The sequence below is a fragment of the Acanthopagrus latus genome, chromosome 22, assembly GCF_904848185.1.
Source record: "Acanthopagrus latus isolate v.2019 chromosome 22, fAcaLat1.1, whole genome shotgun sequence".
NCBI lineage: Eukaryota > Metazoa > Chordata > Actinopteri > Spariformes > Sparidae > Acanthopagrus > Acanthopagrus latus.
This window is the reverse complement of record NC_051060.1, coordinates 11,147,002-11,166,799: the sequence shown is the minus strand read 5'-3', so window position 1 is coordinate 11,166,799 and position 19,798 is coordinate 11,147,002. Positions and strand designations below refer to the sequence as shown.

At 41.0% G+C, this 19,798-nt stretch overlaps 1 protein-coding gene across 18 annotated transcripts in view; it reads right to left on the bottom strand.

Annotated features, from left to right (window-relative positions):
* Positions 1–19,798, bottom strand: part of ptprk (protein tyrosine phosphatase receptor type K) — a 117,739-nt gene that overhangs the window by 66,762 nt on the left and 31,179 nt on the right. For all 18 annotated transcript variants that reach the window (XM_037086215.1, XM_037086218.1, XM_037086224.1 and 15 more), the window contains one exon: positions 5,367–5,489. In XM_037086215.1, the coding sequence (XP_036942110.1) occupies positions 5,367–5,489 (123 nt within the window). The remainder of the gene's footprint in view (positions 1–5,366; positions 5,490–19,798) is intronic.

Sequence of the window (19,798 nt, the reverse complement as noted above, 5' to 3'; positions counted from 1 at the left end):
ACTGAGAGAAAACACTTTCCTCTGCAGAACACAGCAGAACATAACAGGCTTTCGACTAGTGCACACAAACAAGAGCTGAGGGACACATGACCAAATCCTGCATCCTAGTTACTGGATAGGCCCTTCCTCTCTTCTCTTCCTCTGCCACAACCATCCCACCACTGTATCCACACCCACACTTACTTCTACTTTTCAGCCACCGCAGTATTAGAATAATCCTACTTCCTTGTTCTGAATGTCACCAACAAGACAGAAAATGAGAACGTCCAAACTGGACTCCAGCCAGACTGAAAAAAACAAGACTAGGCCAGGACCATACTCTATCACCAAATTTGTAATCTAAATCCATCCAAAATAAACCCATGATGGATGTCACTCCTCTTCCTTCATTTCTGGCACTGATGCTCAGATGGTGACGTGAGCAAAGTGCCTTTAAGATGGCTGCCAAGATGGTGTGCCAGCTAAAAATACTCTGATCAGTCAGAGACCCAGATATGTCACAACACACACAAACATAGCAAAAATATAACCTTTAGCACCTCAGTGCCTGCAGCAAAATCATGAGAACAAGTGGATTAGGTATAGGTAAAAATAGCTGAGTAATATTTGGTAAAAAGGGCTATCAGTAATGTCCAAAATAATGTTGAACAATTATTCAAAACCTAGAAGGACTAAACAGTAATAACATCTCATTAGAGTAATTAGAGACAAAAATAGCATTGGAAAATATGAGCAATAAAAGATTGATGGTACATGAAACTGATGCAACACCCATGCTAAGTAAGAAGATCTTGTGCTGCCAAGAACATCTGACACCTGAAGACTGCCAGTTTCTAAAATGGCTGATGTATCTGAACTGCCAAAGTCTAAAATGGCCGCTAATAGAATGATGATAAAATATAACGATGAGGCTAAAAATACCGGCGTTACAGCCTTAAGACCTAGATATGTCACATAACAACAACAACAGCAGCAGTAGTAGTAGCAGTGGCAGTAGTGCGGAAGACAGAGGACCATATTCTTCAGCAAAACACTAACAGCCTAATGGGAGGGTTTCACTTTGAACATTTTACGGTACCAACCAAATTAAGTGGGATGGGCTGCCAACGATTTGGCAGTAAAAGAAAAAAGAAAACATGCAGCTGGTCCACAATAAAGAAACAAGACTCACCATGTAGTTTAATGGCTGCACGTCACGAACACAAGTCAAATATTGAACAGATTTTAAGATAATTGTATTTATTCTTAAAGCACTGAATGGTCCAAACTGCTTGTGCGTCCTTAGCTTGTATTTCATGTTCAGATGTTCAGATCTATCAGATAACCAATCACTACTCTTCGTCACAATTTCACAGCCAACTTTTGTGAGTGTTATTGTGACCGCATGCTTGAAGATTAAGATAAGATAGGGGAATGCGACCAACGTATAGAGTCTCTGGCCCTTTGCTGCATGTCCTCCCCTCCCTCTCATCTTTCCTGTCTGATTTACGCTGCCCCATTGAAATAAAGGCTAAAAGCCAAGCTGATAATCTTTTAATAGTTTAAATCATCCTTACTGATTAAAATTTGTTATTATACATTGTACAAATACATCTACTTTGTACAAATGTAACACGAATCTAAACAAAATGCTTAGGAGGTACAACATGTCAGAATTCTAATTTCATTTTCTGATTTCTTATCAGAGCAAACTGATCTACAATTCAAAATGTGCTCTTAATTATTGTTAGTTATTATTAGTTAACTGCAGACAATTTTATCAATTAATTGATAATTTATCAGTTCTCAGTTATCAGCATCTTATAATACGATAGGATACAGTACAATACAGTTTGATCCGATACAATGCCACAATATGGTATGGTTCAGTACAGTATGATATGGTACAATGCAATACGTTACAGTACGATATGATACAGTCTAGTACAGTATGGTACGGTTTGATAAGGTATCATATGAAATTCAAGAGACTTAAACATATGCTTACATATGACACATATTCCTAGACGAACGAGGTACATCAAACTGTCATGACCATACAATGTATCATATGTTATCCTTAGACACAGATCAACAAGACCAATCTTCAAATATCTTGTTTGATACAACCAACAGTTTCTAACCCAAGATGGCTGATTTACTAGACTACCACATAAGACATAGAAATAGCTGTGAATGATCACATTTCAGAGGTTGTTATCTGGGATTGTTTTTTGGGGGCATTTTTGCTTGGAAAATGATTTAAATGCTTAATTTCTCCTTACCTAACTTATTTTGATTAACTGATCATTTAAAGTGTGTGGTCCACAGATAAATGGCTTCACAATCTTAATATTAAACAAATATATTTATGGTTTGCAATTTAATTTTAACCACAATCAAATGCAATTATATAATTTGTAAAGCTTATTGTTTAAGTCCTACAAAGACTATCTGAGAAAGCTTTCATATGTTGGTCATTTTAAGGGTGTATAGTTTGTGTTAAGAGCAGCTCTACTGAACTTTAAATGCCGGTTTTCTCCTCCCTAATTCAACATTACACAGTGGAAAGAGGACCAAGAGGAAAGACAGAGACGCAGAGCAATGGCATGCCAAATAGGTTTAGAGTGGTACTGGCTGACAACATTATGAGTCAAGAGTATCTGCTTCAGTCCACTGAGCCACAGAGCCCCAGCCCATGAATGTTCAACTGGCGCAACACACGTTGCCAGTGTAGCATCTAGACCCTGCCATGGCGGCTAGTGCCAACATCAACCCCCGGAGAGATTACATAGAATAGTTTTATCTCTATTACGAAAACTGCCAAACCATCCCTCCACACTCAATACTGCCTTGAGCGTAAATGGTGATTAGCAACTGTGACAAATCAGTGTGGGTTATAAAGAACAAAAGTGTGATTGTTGGCTTAGCAATCCAATGACTCTGAAACGGTTCAGCGTAAGCCCCTTGGATGACTTCTTTTCTTCTGCCAATACCTCTGACAATGTATAACCCTCTGAACTACGAATCAGCTAAGTAAACTTACTCCCAAAGGCCAAATACTCATAACAACCCCCTTTAAATGAAGGGGGTAGGTATCTCTTTGTTTTCAAGGGTCAAAAGCCAAGCTTTAGTGGCTGTGCTTTAAATCATGCCATGCCCTCAGGGAGACTGCATCTAGCCAGAGCAGAGTACTTCTAAATTACTGGTGGCGAGGATTGTCTGAGAAAACAACAGAGCTAATAATAGACATTAAGGCATTTAGGCCACCAACTCAACCCCTCACCCATTCCCTACTATTTCTTCCAAATACAAAACCTATCCAAGTGCTGTATCTGTAATCCCCCTCCAGCAACCTCGTTTTCCAGCCACCACATCGGTGTCCCACACCCCGCTGGCATTATTAACACATCAAATGTCAGTTCATGCTCCCGTACCTTTAGGCAACGCTCTGAACTCCCCTTTAGCAATCAACATCTCCAAACCATTAACCTGGCCTGCCACCCCCCCTGCCCCTGCTCATTCCACAAGCTTCCACAGGCGTTAATGCTATGCTAATTCCAGGCATTACCTCTGCGCTCTTGGGCAAGGTATTTAACCTCCTCAAACTGCCAACTCTGCCCACTCTGCATAGAGACACCGCTTGGTATTAACAATACTAAATCAAGACTTTGGCTCTGTACCATCAGACAAGACCACACGCACCAGACAGGGGGCACACACATACACACACAAATTTTAGGAAGAAATGTGTGTGTGTCTGTTTGTGTGGAAAGTATAAAGAGCTGGTGTTGAACTGAACCTTTCTCTAAATGTCAGCGAGGCTGGGTTGTCATGATGATAAGCATGACAGATAAATAATGGCATCACATTGTCATGGCAACAAAGTCATAATCTTCCACAACAGACATCGAGAGGAGAGTAGATATGGATAAGTTAAGGAGAGAGGTGAAAGGAAAGGAAAGGAAAGGAAAGGAAAGGAAAGGAAAGGAAAGGAAAGGAAAGGAAAGGAAAGGAAAGGAAAGGAAAGGAAAGGAGAGGAAAGGAAAGGAAAGGAAAGGAAAGGAGCGGGAAGCGAAAGGAAAAACTAAGGCATGTTTGTGGTTTATACATTTTTACATGGTTTCATCACTGTGGTTAGCTCCATTCTTCACACACCCGTCAACATTCTTACTCTGTGGTTTTGATTTGGTAGAGTCCGATACTGTCTCAACACTGCAGAGCTGGTTATTGTTATAACATTTTGCTTTTAACATTGTAAAGTAGGCAACCTTCCCTGTTCCCTGCTGTTGATTAATGACCTCATATTCTGTTAATTAGACCCTCAGCCCCGAGGCAGAAAGATTTAATTTCCCCTTCATCATCATCGTGGTGAAAAAAAAAACAACTGATTAAAGAGGAGAGGAGAGGAGAGGAGAGGAGAGGAGAGGAGAGGAGACAGATCCTTAATTTCAGTATAAGTACCAATACAAAAAAAAAATCATATGAAGGTAAAAATGTATGAATGCAAAAATACTCCATTGCAAGTAAAATTCCTGCATTCAAACTCCTACTTAAGTAAACCCACACATGTACTTAAAGCATCATAATTTAAGTCTAAGTTTTGCAGGAAAATGACCCCTGCATTACTGACGCATCAGTATGCAACATGTTCCTGCAGTAGCTGGTCGAAGTGGAGCTTGTTCTGTCTTTTTAAACACTAATCAGAAATTTGAGTCCAGTGGTTCCAACCCTAGGGATTGAGTACCCTACAGAGGGTCACACAATACATCTGGAGGTTCCCTGAAATGATGAATGGAACAAAAAGAGAAAACAAAGTTCTGCACCACTAATTTCCACTTAAGCAAACTTTCACTCAAGCAGTTATTTAAATGAAACCATCTGAGAAGTTTAGAGGTGAAATGTATCTTCGGTGGGACTGCTGCCAACTCAGGAGAAGTGACGAGGCAACATTAGTTTAATCTTTAACATTATATTTCATTTTCTATAAGCTTATCAGGACTGGGTGATATGGCTTTAAATAATATTGCAGTGTTCTGAAGCTTAATATTGGGCATTGACCAATGTGAAATTATTATGATTCACAATATCATCTCGACTCTATTAACCCTTCATCAGGTAGGAAATCATTATGGGACTGTATGACAATTTTGTTTTAGAAAAATGGTTGCAGCAGAATAAAAATGGTTGACACCTTGCATGGCAGCCGCTGCTATCAGTGCATGGATGTGTGTGAAATTCCGTCTGAATTGTAGTAGACTAGAGGTAAAAGACAGTATTATACGATTGTGCCAAAAATAAGGATGCTACGTGAGTAAATGTACTTTTCTGCTTTTTCCCAATGTGAGATGGATGATAAAGACAGAAGAAAGGAATTCAAATCTCACCTTGTGGGAGGTCTGGTGAGACATACGGCACTTCCTGTGTGTTGATGTGCGTCCAGTCAAAGTCATCATAGGGATCCTGCTGGTAATCACACTGAGAGAAGCCCTCATCAAACGTACAGCTCCCTGCAAAGAGAAACACAAAAACATTTAAATCACCGTATTTGATTAGCACTTGAATTAACTAAAATCCACATCTCTTTGATGCAGCGTGACTTCCTCTCCGATCTCATCCAGTTAAACTTTCCTTCTTTGCAGTATGTCGTTTTTTCCGTGCGTGCCTCTGTCTCAGCTCATTAACAAACCACCAGGAGTCTGAGCTCCAACACTCATCACTCAAGGCCAGTCAGGATCACCTCTGACTCAACCATCAGGGCCTTCAGCTGATCATCTGAGCCCATCACCACAGCCTCGGGACAGACATGTGTGAGCTGGCCGCCCGTGGCCCCGCTCGAATAGGAAGTCGCTCTAATACAGAGAGACGCCACTTGTCCCTGACGGCTAACCGAGATAATCAACTTGCAATGATATGTGGCTTGTACTGGCAATATTGCTGATAGAAATATCAGGCTGGCTACTGCAAGCTATCTGATTCATTGACCTACAAGTGATGCACGGCTTGTGTTAATAAAATGGCTAGGAGAGATATGGCTAAGAAAAGCCACAGTGCCATCTGATTCAAGTCACTTATTGTTAGTGCTTCTCTGTGCCCCTCTTGACTTTGGCGAAAGTACGACTCTGTGGTACAGCAACATCTTACGGAAGTGACATTTCATTCTAAATTACGCTGTTCATAGGTATGTGAATGGATTAACGGGAGGAAAGCACTGGGTACTATTGACAAACTGGAACATTGTGCTATGTTAATAGAAATACTTTGACATCACTACAACAATATAATGTAGGCGTCATCTACACCTTCTACTGCATACAACATACTCTGTGTCTCAATATTAGAACTAGGGCTTCAGTTAGCTAATTATTTTCACTATCAATGAATCTACATATCTATGTTGCCCAATATTATCAGATATCGCTGCATATATTGTCTAAAATGCATCAAGATGAAAACATGTTTGGCTTCGATGTTATTATGCTAAAAAAGTACTTGTCAAATGATCTTTTAAACTGTAAAATTAAAATTGTATTCAAACTGTATTTATGTTTGAAACTGGCACACAAAAAAGTCCATTTCAGAGAGTTTATGCCTTCAAACTGTCCAAAACACAAAGACATTCAGTTACTTGTCATAGCAGACAAAGAAAACCTGAAAATATTCATATTTGAGGAGTTGGAACCATTTGTCTGGCACTATTGCTAAGAAATGTCCTGACTTAATTAACAAAATAGTTGCAATTAACTATTAAATTCAGCTCGAATTACAGTGATAAAACCCAAGTTGATAATCAACTGTTCATCATAATATCAATATTAGAGTGATTTATAACCCAGATCTAGGTACACCTAGACTGAAATAACAATACTTATTGACTAAACTTGGATTTGTCATAAGGTCATAAAATGATGAACAACTTTGGAGAAATTGGAGATCACTCCTTTTTCAATTTTGGTATTTTGGAACTGTCTTTACCATTTTCTAGAGAGTGAAAGTCATAAAAGAGTGACAAACACCAACTTGAAGACACACAGATGGTATGTTTAGACTAATTCTCAACTATCAACTGCAAAGCATGGCCATAAGCAAAGAGCAAGCCACCACGACGCACCATCAGCAACCAGCACTGCCAGCAACATAAATCTCCAAGCATTCAGTTAGCGCTACAGCTTTGCTACCTGTGTCCTAGAGCGAGCTGCGGCGGCTGTGATGGAGAGCAGAACGACAGGCCCTCAGATACCCCACTGATCTGAGCTCCTGCTACAGAGGGATACCAAGAGGTGACAGCCACCGCCGGAGGAGAATCAAGTTAACATCAAACTGAGCGACTGTCTTCGGCTGCCGGCTGTACGGCTGGCTGTGACTCACAGCCTCAGAGATGCACTGGATCACATTCCTCTCGGCGTCATTCTTTGAACCAGCCTCTCCTCGTGCAATTCAGTTTGCTCCCATTCAGTTCAATTAAGTCTTTGTCACAGCAAGTTACCTCCAGTCATGATATGAAAAATGCTGGGACATGCAGAGGGCACAGAGTGAAGCACGACAAAACACATTTTTATACTCTGAACGGGCTATTGTAAACTCATAAAGAATCTGAGTCTATTGATGCTGATGTATATGTGTGTGAGTGTGTATGTGTTGTAAAACGCCATGACTCCCTGTTTCCCACAGTGTGTGTGTCAGTTTACATCTGGCCGTCAGGTTTCTCTCTCTGCATGGGTTAAAGGAGCAAAGTGTGCAACCCTGGGGTATATGCATGTGTATGTGAATATACTGACTCTACCAACCAGTATACTCAAAAATGTAAAACAATAGGAGAAAAAGCAATAGAGGCCAAACGCTCCATGCTACATGTTAATGTAGCACTGGAAGCAGTTACTCAAGTCTGAGTGGGAACATGATAAAACAATGAAGTAAAGCAAACTTCAAATCACAGATATTCAGTGAGAAGGTAACGAATACTGAAAGACAAACACAAACCTTCCTCTCTGTTCTTCTGCACCGACTGCTACATACCGTACTGCTATTGAGCCCCACAGTGACTGTTTGAGGTAGATGGAGGCTTGTCTCGGGTTGGTCACAGTTGCAAAACATCACCGCAGCCCGCTTGAAGGCAGGGCCGGCACGCTTTGGGCCCCATCCAGAGAGGGTTCATCTGGAACACGGCTCGACTATACTCGGCACAGATATGGCATGACTGGGCATGTGCCAAAAGTGCCTTAAGAAAAGCAGTAACAGTGGTTTGAAGAAGTAACCACATGCACAGCATCGCTGTATCACTTGCTTTGGCAAAACTGTATGTCTTTGTTCCTGAACGACTCCCAAAGGATGATGTTCAAGTTTAATTAACAAGGTGGGATTATATAAAAAAACTGCCTATGATTATTTTACTAATATAGTCTTTCTTTAGTTTACACTCAATGACGAGATGAGACAAGCAGTTGTCGCATGTCAGTTTCCGATATTTAGTTTGACTGGTTATGTGCACAATAACACCATATATTCTGTATATATACACCTCAGTGTCGGAGCAGCTCATAAAACTGGTCCTGCATGGGTGTAGGGCAGCTCAACAACAGCGTCAGACAAACATTTCAAATGCAAACCCCCGAAAGAGGGCACAACAACATTCATGTATCAGTCAAATGTATCTTGTTTTGTTCGTTACTTTAAGTTACTGGAGGCAAAAAGTCATTAATCTACTAATTGACTGAGTGAATTCCACTAAACTCAATAGAACACTGAAACAAGTGCTGTGCTCAGGGCTGCCACTGAACAAAAATGTGACAATGGAACAGTGAAAAGAAATTCTGCGCATTTTTTTAAGTGATAAACTGGCTTTGGTTTTGACACTCTAGAAGCACTTAGCCTTGGTTTACTTGCAGCAGCACTTGTTTTGCCTTCTTAACCTTGCTGAAGCTACAGAATACCATACACAAGCTCTGTTTAGTTTCAAAGCTGTGGATTTTTTGCTTCTGAAAGCAGGATACAGTGTACAGAAAAAATTGGATTTAAACCCACCATATTTAAAATATGTGCTGTGGGCTTTAAACTGTGTACACACACACACGCTCACACACACACACACACACACAGAGTCCCACTCAGTTCTGATATAGTACCATGGTTGCAAGAGGTATTTTGCTTTGGCTTAGCAGTGAAGAAAAACACGTACTTGTTTTAATTTCCGCTTTACTGACTCCTTTAAAAGAATGTTTCTCAATCGTAAAGCATTCCTCTCTTCTCGACTGCACACCTCTGATAGACAATCTTGCTTCTTTCAGCTGCTAACACACCAAACAAAGTAGCTGTGTGTCTATGTTTATGTGTGTGTGTGTGTGTGTGTGCTGAAAAGGGGGTCTGCTGAAACCAAATATGTGTGAATCTGTCTGCACACACCTCTCTGTCGCTCGCCCACATTCTCAGTTAACACTTCTCCCTTTCCTCAATGTCCTGCCAACTTAAACCAACACACACACATCAACAGACACATGCATCTGACAGTTAATCCTTGTTGCCAATAATGAGAAGAGCAGACCTTGAACTATTATTTTACCTCTGTTGGAAATAAAAGCTGATCCACGTCTTGCCCAAATGTTGTCTATCAACTGTCTGTGTATGACTGTTTCATTACTGTTTCAACATAAATATTCAAATTCTAACAGTCACGGACTTCTATTTTGCATTTGGTTCACTCTGTCACTGCAATCACAGAATTTTTTGTCCCTTGAAGGCTTAAATCTTCCTAAATTAAGTTTTTCTTACATATATTGTAAGATCTTGACATTACGGCTAGGTATCTGATGCGTTTTTATTAAAATAAAATACTGAGTCATAGCTGCTTTCATTTTTCTGTCAGAAAATGGACAATGTATATTAATCAAGGCATCTGAGTTAGCTTAAGGGCTAGTTTTCATCGACACTCCCTTTAACTGATGTTGCTAAGAATCCGTAATTAATAACGATAATACAACATGAACAACAGGGATCTCACATAAAGGAATATTTCACTGAGGGTTTCCTCCCTAGCCAATCCTCTCTCTCTTCCAGAGATACCTGGCAGTGAAGGATTCAGGCCAGACTGCAACAGCTGAAGAGGTCAGTGTGTTTACTGGACAAACTACGTTGAGCACTGAAGGAGAAGCAGCAAATAGGATCTTCCTAAGGGGGCCAATCACAGTGGTTGTTGTCTGCGTTGCTGTGGCATGGAGTTGGAGTGCTGAGGAGGTGTGTGTCAGGCTATGGCCTAAGCTATGGTTTAGGGCATGAATCTATACATAGGTAGATTCAACATAAAAGCATAAATCAAGCTTTACTCTCATCACATGATGAGTAAAATGTAACTTCTTCCTCTGTGCTGTGACTCTGCTGTTGCTGAGCAGAGCATATACCTTAAGTTTATAATTCCAGCATTTGTCATCAAAGAAAAAGAAGGAAACGTGGACAGGTAGTGTAGTCATTATATGCGCCAACGCTGTGTAACACCAGCAACACCAACTACCACAGCAGTCCTGAACAATAGTAGACTACAGATAGTAGACTACAGTGTTTAAAGCATACAATACAGCTATACAACTTAAGCGGACAATACAGTATGTATCTGTAGTGTGTCTGTCTGCATGTTTGAACTGTATCATAATCTATAACACATCCCTACAACGATTTTCCAACTATATGCACGAGTGTGTGTCCAGATGGGTCATTATGCCCCCCTTCCCCTCCACTCACAAGGACACGGCGAGAGAGACAGAAACCGACTGCATGCTAATCACTTCCTAATCAGCTTCTGTGATTGGCTGCCTCGCTAATGAAATAATGGCGACTCATTTGCATAATAAAATAATTAGAAGGACTTGATAAAGGCTCAAGGGCACAGAGAAGTGCCACACACGTACACACACACACACAAACACACACACACACAGTGACACAGGACAGCCGCAGTCTTTTCTAAAAGATTGCTGAATGGCATCAGACACAACATCTGCCACCGTCACTCAAAATCATTTTGCCATGATTTGCATTGACCTCCGCCTCCAAGAGACAAGTCAAGCAAAAGCGCTTTGACCAAAACTGTTCAGAAACATGGGTGCAGGCAGCCCCGAGGGGGCTCACCAGCCAAAGAGGGGCGCGTTAATTTCCCGGTTAATAGCTTAGATCAAGATTATTAGTTGGCAACGCGGCAAGAATGTTTAACAATAGCTAGTTTGATTAACTTCCCTTTTCTCCTGTGTGATCTAACTGATCTGCAGAATAGGCAGTATTACATCAGATCGAACAGCTATAGTCTGCCAAGATAGAAGTCCCTGGGACATGTTTAAATCAAATTAAGGTCTGAGGTGCTTTTTCTTTCTCTAGACACGTTGTGAAAATCTACTATGACAAAAGAACTCCATTATAACTAAGAGATGGCAGATTATTGTCTCTAAGAATGTTAAGTCAATAGGTGTGGCCTTGTGCACAACAGTCCTCCTTGGCTCTCTTAGAAAAAGCAGTAACAGAGAATCACAACAGTGCTGCATGACCTTTGGAGGTGTACAATCAATTACTTAAGCAGCTATACATCATCTCGAAACTGGCATGCTCTGACACTGAATCACGTGTAAGTAAATATATATTGTGCTACATTAGTATTACTGCAACAGTCTCATAGGTTGTTTATGTTGTTGACTCACATTGGTTATTTAATCACATAAAAAGCAAGTAGTTTCCTCCAAGGAGACAGATGGTATTGAGCATTCAAAAAGCTCACCGTTCTATAAGCTGGACGCTCATTGCTTGAGTTTTATTTATGAGATGATGTTAATGTATGGAAAAACAGCTCAAGCAATCAGAACTACCAATCGTGAAACCATAAAAAGGCAATTGCAGTTTGAAAGCAATTACATCTGTACACTGTAAAATCTGATCAAGTAACTTAACTTTGAAACCAATTACCTCAAAATTACAGAAGAAAGTAGACTTTTAATTTGAAAGTTTTTCAGCTTATACAACTTCTGTAATAGTCTACCTTACCCGGTAATTATGAGGTAATCAGTGTCTGGACTTTTTCCAAAGTCAACTAAAATTTACAGTGTAGTGCTGTAAATGACTCTTGCTGAGTCCAGGTGGAAGCCACCATTATATAATATATATTTTTTAAGCTCAGAGCTGATTAAGCTAAATAACTTGCACAAAACTTTGTTATAACATAGTTCAATATGCATCTTCATAGCACTAACCATTTATATTTATTGTATCTATTTATATAAACCATTAAAACGCACAATACAAAGCAGGAACCTAAAAGCAAAACAGCAATAGCAATGGCTGAGTCGGCCTCACATATAAAAGTTTTCAGATGAAAATGTGCTACATTATTGCTCTGATATTAAGAAATAATCATACAACTCTTGAATAACTAAATAAAGTACATTACAAAACCACAGTGAACAATCTCAGCAGCTCATTTCAGTTTTGTTTAAGAGCATTTTAAAATCACAGACGTTACGATTTAGTTCGACTACATTCATTCTACTGCATCTTACGTATGCAATGCTGACGTTTGTCTACCACTTTGAGCAGTTTGAGAAGTCTGTCTCGACAGACATGCAGTTACAGAGCTCTGCGTGCAAGAAATGCAGATATGTAATGAGAGATATAAAAGATACCTGACTCAAAATCATGTCAGCATTACTTTTATGACACCAGACAGTCGGCACATCCTAGGGAACTTTTTTCTGTTACACAGCACTTTCTTTCTTTTTACCAATCTACAAACACTTTAAATCATTTTAAGATGATCTGAATGAAAAACTTGAGTTGAATGCCTTCAAGGTTGCTGAGTTTGGAAATGTAAAACCAACTGAGTTAACAGAGCTACTGGGAGAGTTGTTTTTTCTTTTACATTTTTCAGTGTTGAAAAAACAGGACAAGCTCGCGTTCCTCAAGTTCTTAATGTACTTCAGCCAATCGGGTGACCGTTACATTACAGCAAGATGGTCAAGATCATCATCTCATCATCTAAATCATCTGGTTCTGTGGCAGAACCAAGACAAAACAAAGATTCTCTCTTTCATGTTCGTACAGAACATACTCTTGCTCTTCCTCTCTCTCTGTCTGACTGTGTCTGGTATTTATCAGCAGAGCTCTGTTTCAGTCTGCAGGCAGAGATTTTATCACCAGAGAGCAGATAAGAGAGGATGAGTGAAAGAGGCTGAAACGGGAGGGAGGAGTACAAAGAAACAGAGAGGGCGAAAAAGAAATTAATTTGAGGGAGAGAGAGCACTCTCAAGCCTGTTGATTCATACTGGAAACATGTACACAAACATTTTGTCTTCTGTTTCGGTTGGACCTGCATTATTAACAAGTAGGATCAATATCTATTAAGTTTGGTTAGAGTGGAGAAGAGAAGAGAAGAGAAGAGAAGAAAAGAGAAGCGAAGCGAAGAGAAGAGAAGAGAAGAGGAGAGAAGAGAAGAGAAGAGAAGAGAAGAGAAGAGAAGCTCCATTTTGCAAAAGGGAAATAATTTTCAAGGACAATAATTACACTCACATCATTAAAATCCAATTCCAACCACCAGAAATACTGTTTCCCTGCAAATCGGCTCAATTTTGGCCGAGTCCGGTTAATAATTACATTCGCTGACCTGGATTTATAGTCACACGTGGCTTTGCGGGACATTACAAACCAGTGAATCATCACAACAGCTTCAGTGTTTGGGAGAGAAAAAAATCATGATACAGTAATACTATACACTGTCCCTTTACAATGCCCTATTGACATTATACTCAGCAGTCCAGGCGCTGTGTTTGTAGTTTTAATCTGTGTGTCTGAGCAGCCCTGACACCGACCGCCTCAAGGACACTAATAAAGTTGTACCTTATCATTTACTTTTTCTGTGTCGTCTCTACTTTTTTTTTGGTCTCCCTGCCTGCCTCTTGTTCTCTCTCTCCCTCTCTGAGAATAGGTGAAATTAGCCTGAAATGATACAAGGTGACATCAGAGAGGCTGACACACACACACACACACACACACACACACACACACACACACACACACACACACACACACACACACACACAAACTCTCAGTCGTCACGCCTCACTGGCCCTTGCAGCGCAGCGCGACGCCATCAAAGCCAAGACCCATACACACACACATCTCGCCTGTTAAACATACACACTGGCACGTGCAATCATACACCCAAATACACACGAGTCACACAGCAACAACGGACACGCGCACACTGTCACACACGCTGTCACTCGTGCCTGTGCGCACATACACACACTCAGAGCGGTAGTTTAATTGGAAGTGCTGAAGGCTGAAGAATTTCTCCTTCATCTCACAATGCTGTAATTGAATCTGAGACGTGTGAGTGTGTGCGAGTGTGTGTGTGTGTGTGTGTGTGTGTGTGTATGTGTGTACGTGTGTATGTGTTCAGCTGATTCAGGAGTTTCCATTGACAGTAACAGTAAAACAGAAATGTGTGTTTTTCCTTCTGTGAGGAGTCTCTCCATCCTTCCATCCCTGACTATCTCACCCCGCTCCTCTCTTGGGGTTAATGCGGCTTTTCAATTCAAATTCAAAACTCAAGCAGTTTCCAAGCACCACATTATTTTCCACAAAACTGAGGATTTGGTCACACAGGCTCTTTGTAGAACAGCAGCCATGACCTCCACCGCTGCGTGTTGGCATTTCATTGACCAAGATTTCTGGATAGTTTTTAACAATAAAACTTAGTGAGTTCAGATTTTTTAAAGCGCTGTTGCAAAGAAAAAGCACCCTTATCATATTGTGAGAGCCTCCTTTGGAAAAAAATGTGATTGCAAAGACTTCTGCTTCTCTGAATTTGAATATAGTACCTGAAAACACATCTCTGCTTGGACAAGTGCAAACAAAGAGCAACATCAGCAGACAATGAGGCGTGAACGACTTACTAATGACCTGCCATCACTGTCACACAGTACAACGGGAACAGGAACTGAGCTGTGAGGAGCTGGCTTGTGATGCTGTAGCTCTTCTTTGTTTCCCCATGACATTGTTTATCAAAAATTCATTTTCTGAAAATTCTTTGACTCATGTAAACATCTCAGCATTAGATAAGGAAACAGCATTAGGGAGTACAACTGCATATGTGAAAAAAAGTAAGAAGACCTTTTATGGCCTCTAGAAGAAGCTGCACGTAATCTGATGATGTCACTCAGTGGTTAAGCTGCATTGTGGGTAATGTAGGCACCAGGTTTTGAAATGCAGTCCATTGGTCTAGCATCACACTGGTCTAACACTGTGTTGACTCATAACGGACAGTTTAAAAAATGATCAAATCGATAAAGCAGAACCATATTCCACATATTATGCTTCACTTTCCAAACATGGTGCCTACATTACCCATAATGCAACTGAATGGGCTCAAATTACCTGTAATGTCTGACAAATAGTTAAAAAAGAAGCTAAAACCTTGAAATTAAGCACAAAAAATCAAGATGCTTGTCAATTAAATGACTTGTTGATGGTTAACATGCCACCCAAACCCCAAATACATCACGCCTCAATGAGAAAATCACCTTTCTCCACATCTTTCCTTATTTTCCTCTTTGTCCGACCGCTGTAATCAGTACTGTGTGAGGGTGTGTGTGTGTTTGTGTGTTGGTAGTGTGTGTCCAGAGATAGCTGTTAGCACTGTTAGCAGGGGTCAAACCTATCCATAGATACTATCTTTATGACATTCACCCCTCTCCCGTGCTTCTTCTCTCCCTCTCTTACGCTCTCTGTCTATCTCCACATCCTTAATCTCTATTACTATTCAAATGCTGACATTTAAAGCAACTTCACATGCTGACTGACTGACTGGCTGGCTGGCAGATAAGGCAGGAGGAGAGAGGACAGCGGAGGAGGAGGTGTGGATGATAGAGAGACGGAGAGGAGAGCACGCCGTTCACAAAGAAAATTGGGAAATCCTCCTCACCTCTCCTTTACCTCCCTCCTTCCCTCCCTCCCCCCCTTCGTGGTGTCTGTGAATGAGTTCACCCATAAGCCCCGGAGGGAGTCAAATTTCACTCGTTCTCAGGAAAGCTGAACCATCCCCTCCTCTTTCTGTGTGTTTGTTCACCCATTTACCTCCCCAGCCCACACCCACCTCTATGTTAACTGTCTCCCTGTCCACCCCCTTTCTTTCTGTCTCTGTTGGCGTGGATTACAATAAAATTTGATACCTGGGGTGCCCGCTTAACAATTCACCATAAAATATTGCGGCCTGTGAACACCGACACACTTCAACTTTTCTTTTCTCTTGCAACAAGAGCTGAACAGAAACAGACAGGAAAGTTTTACAGCCGGCAATTAAGCCATAAGATGACTCTAGACATTGGTACCTTATAACGTCACTGAAAAAACTAACCCATAAACCATCGATACCATCAGATCCCATGTCACTATGTGTCACACTGAATGAGTCAGGGGGGAGTAATTATTGAGCCCTAAGACGGCACTCAGCTCGGCTCAGAGCTCAACACACAGCTGGTATTTTTTTCTTTTGAGTAAAATCCCCAAACAACAAGTCTCAACTGGCTGCCTCTCTCCACCCTTCATCACACACTTGACCTCAAAAATGCTGACTGGCTGACTCACCACAGACACTCAGCCTGTGTAAAGTTTAACCATATTATGACTCAAAGTGGGGGGAAAAAATCTGGGAAGTAAATTAATATGTAACTGAAGATGTCTTCGCCAAGCATCTAAACATGATGTGAGCGATCTGCACATCATAGGATGTGAGCATTAACACTTCCTGGGTAACATTCTCTGTTAGATTAAGTTGTTGCTTATTGGCTCTTTAGTATCTTAACATCTTTTGCTCAGTGTGGGCCTTATAATGTGGTTTTGCCACAAGAATAGTCATGATAATAAACTTAATAAAAATGAATTCTTGTGCAACACACACAAAAAGTAAAAAAGTAGTAATAAAGTCAATGTAAGTCTCTCTAACTAACAATATGTTATGCATCCTATTGTGAGGCTCATAGCTTATTCACTAGAAGAACCTGTGCAGGTTAATAAGTGTCAAACTACTCAATTAAACATGAGGGAGTTTCACTGAGTTGGAACTTATAGTTTTGTGTTGGAACCGACCATTATTAAGTATAACTAAAGGATGGGTTCACCTAAAATTTTAAATTCAGTCATTATCAGATCAACCCCATTGCAGTTCATGTTTAATGAGAGAACTCTTAGTTAATGGCCTAATAGTTGTAGAATATGGTCATGAAGAATAAGGCAAAATATTATGGAAAAAATAAAGATCAAATATGCCACTAATGCCAGCTTAGGGTTGATATGTGTACTCTCATAAACGTGTACGTTTTACCTTTAAAGGTTTAGCTGTACACACACAATGAGAGGTTAGATGGACGTGTCCCATTGAGTTATACAAAAGCAGCCCGGACTGTAAAGGGATCAATACCGGACAGAATGGGGTCAGAATGATTGCTAGCAGTTGGTGGGCTGCATTTGGGCGGAGCGGTGAGCGCCACACCTGTGTGTACCCCACATGCCACCAGAGACAGCAAGCTTCTTTACACCGTGACACTAAACCATTCATCATGCTCCCTGATAGCTAACTGATAAACTACTGGGAAAATACAATCAAATAATGCTCCATCGGTTGTGGAGGGGATTTGAACGGGCCAATCGCAGGGCAGATGGGAGGCAGTTTGTTTCTGAGCCAATCGGGGCACAGCTGAGGTTTTGGACTGAAAAGCAGGTCTGGTGTGGATGAGATAAGAGCAGAACAAACACACATTAAACTCAAACCCCCAAAGACATGCACGCACACACGCGCGCACGTGCACACAGGCACACAGGCACACACATAAACAGACATGCAATTTAAGTAAGGCCAGTTGGAGAAGAAAAGAGAAAATTAACAGGAAACAAAAGGGAAGTCGAGGGAAGAGACTGAAGGGGAAGGGAAGAGTCAGAGAAGTGAGAAAGGGAAGAAACCTGAGTGTGAGTTTAGAAGAAAAAAATCCCCCCGAGACCTATAAGCAGGTTAAATCTGGAGCAGCTAGCTTAGCAAGTCAGCACAGAGGCTGGTGACACACTGAACTGCCTGGCTGATTTCTCCAATTGTCCAGCAAGCTGGTTCAAAGGCTGGCTGACTGATATAGTGACTGACTGACGGGTGGCTCGGATTTAGTCTATCCTGTGTTTGTGCAGCAGAAGCACTTCTGTTGTTCAGCCTGTCGGACAAAAAGCAGTTCTCCGCGCCGACACACAAAGAACCACCTGAAACAGCACTAATACTGGAGAGGCGGACAGAGACGAAGAGAGGGGGAGAAAAAGACAGAGACAAACAAATAAACACACATAAAAACCATCGAACTTCAAACGCGAGAAAAGAGCCTAAAATAACAATTGGAAAATGTTTCTGGGACTTCTGAAACCAATGAAAATCAAATACAGAGAAAAATATCTCAAATGGAAAAAAAAAAAATGTGTCAAAGAAGCTCTTTTATCTGCGGTTGTGACACAGTTCTGTCGAACAACAAAAGATACCTAACGATAGCATTTACTGTCCTGGAGGAAATTTACTTTTCACTGCAAGCACAGAAAAGGAGCACATTACACAGCGGTGAAGCCACAGAGACCCAAACAAAGGGAATAACATAGGAGTGGGAATAACGTGCGAACAGGCCAGACAACAACTAAAGCATCCAGTTCTGAGACTGTCTGCAGAGCTAAACATACATTACACTTTTTCTGTCAGCCTGTCAGGATGGTGGCTCTGCTGAGGTAAACACTATGACTGCAACGATAACAGGCCTAAGTAGAGACCGGGGCTGTATGTTACAAACGCTACGACCGCGTGTATGAATGTGAAACAGCATGAGACAGTATTTACAGCTGTGTTTGTGCTGCAGTTTACTTCCACAGGCAGGTGTATATTAAATCGGGAATTTTGTTTAAAACAACCTGGGTGTTTTATTTGCAGTTTTGGCCATCACTCCTATCAGTGATAATAACACCACTCTCATCAAGATGATTGCTAACATCTGGGAAGATGGTAATGTTGCCAAAAAGAGGTGAGATAAGGAGAACACATGACACACGCAGGTGATGATGTAGTCCAGCACATCGAAGGCCAATGGGTTCAAATTAGACCCCCCAATATCTCTACAGTTTGGGTGTGCTCACATACATAAAAGTAACCACAGTAAATTTGACACTGATCTCTGTGTGATCTCCATGCTGCTTTTTTTTTTTTACCATTCGCTGTAGTCCCACATGATTGTGTCAGTGAATGTCAAACACCAGGAAAACATTTCTGAAACCGTTTTTGTTTTGTTCAAGCTTTACCTTGAACTGAAGTAGTTAAGATCATCAGGCTGAACTGCAGGCTTATTTACACCCTGAACGGTCATCTCATGTGTTACTTTACCCTTCAGTCTACATGATCGTACTTGATAAAAATTATAATAAAAACTGCATAAATAGCAACATATGTTCCCCTTTACCGCAAGTTGTAAGAACGTGACGCATCTTAAATATATCACCTGTTCTTCAAGGCACAATTAAAGAGAAACTACAGGAATGTGAACACACAAGTATGCCACCACTTTCTCTTCTGTCAGTTATTCCTCCACTCCTTTCTTCACCAACACACAATCAGACACATTCGCCTGAGGACTGGAGAGACTACATACTGCGGAGCGTGCACGAATATCAGTGTGTGTGTTGTCACCTTCAGCTGTAAAATGTGGTCAAACGTTACTTACGGGCCGAAAAAAGAGAGAGACGTGAGACAGAGAGAGAGAGACAGCGACAGGGGGGGGGTAAA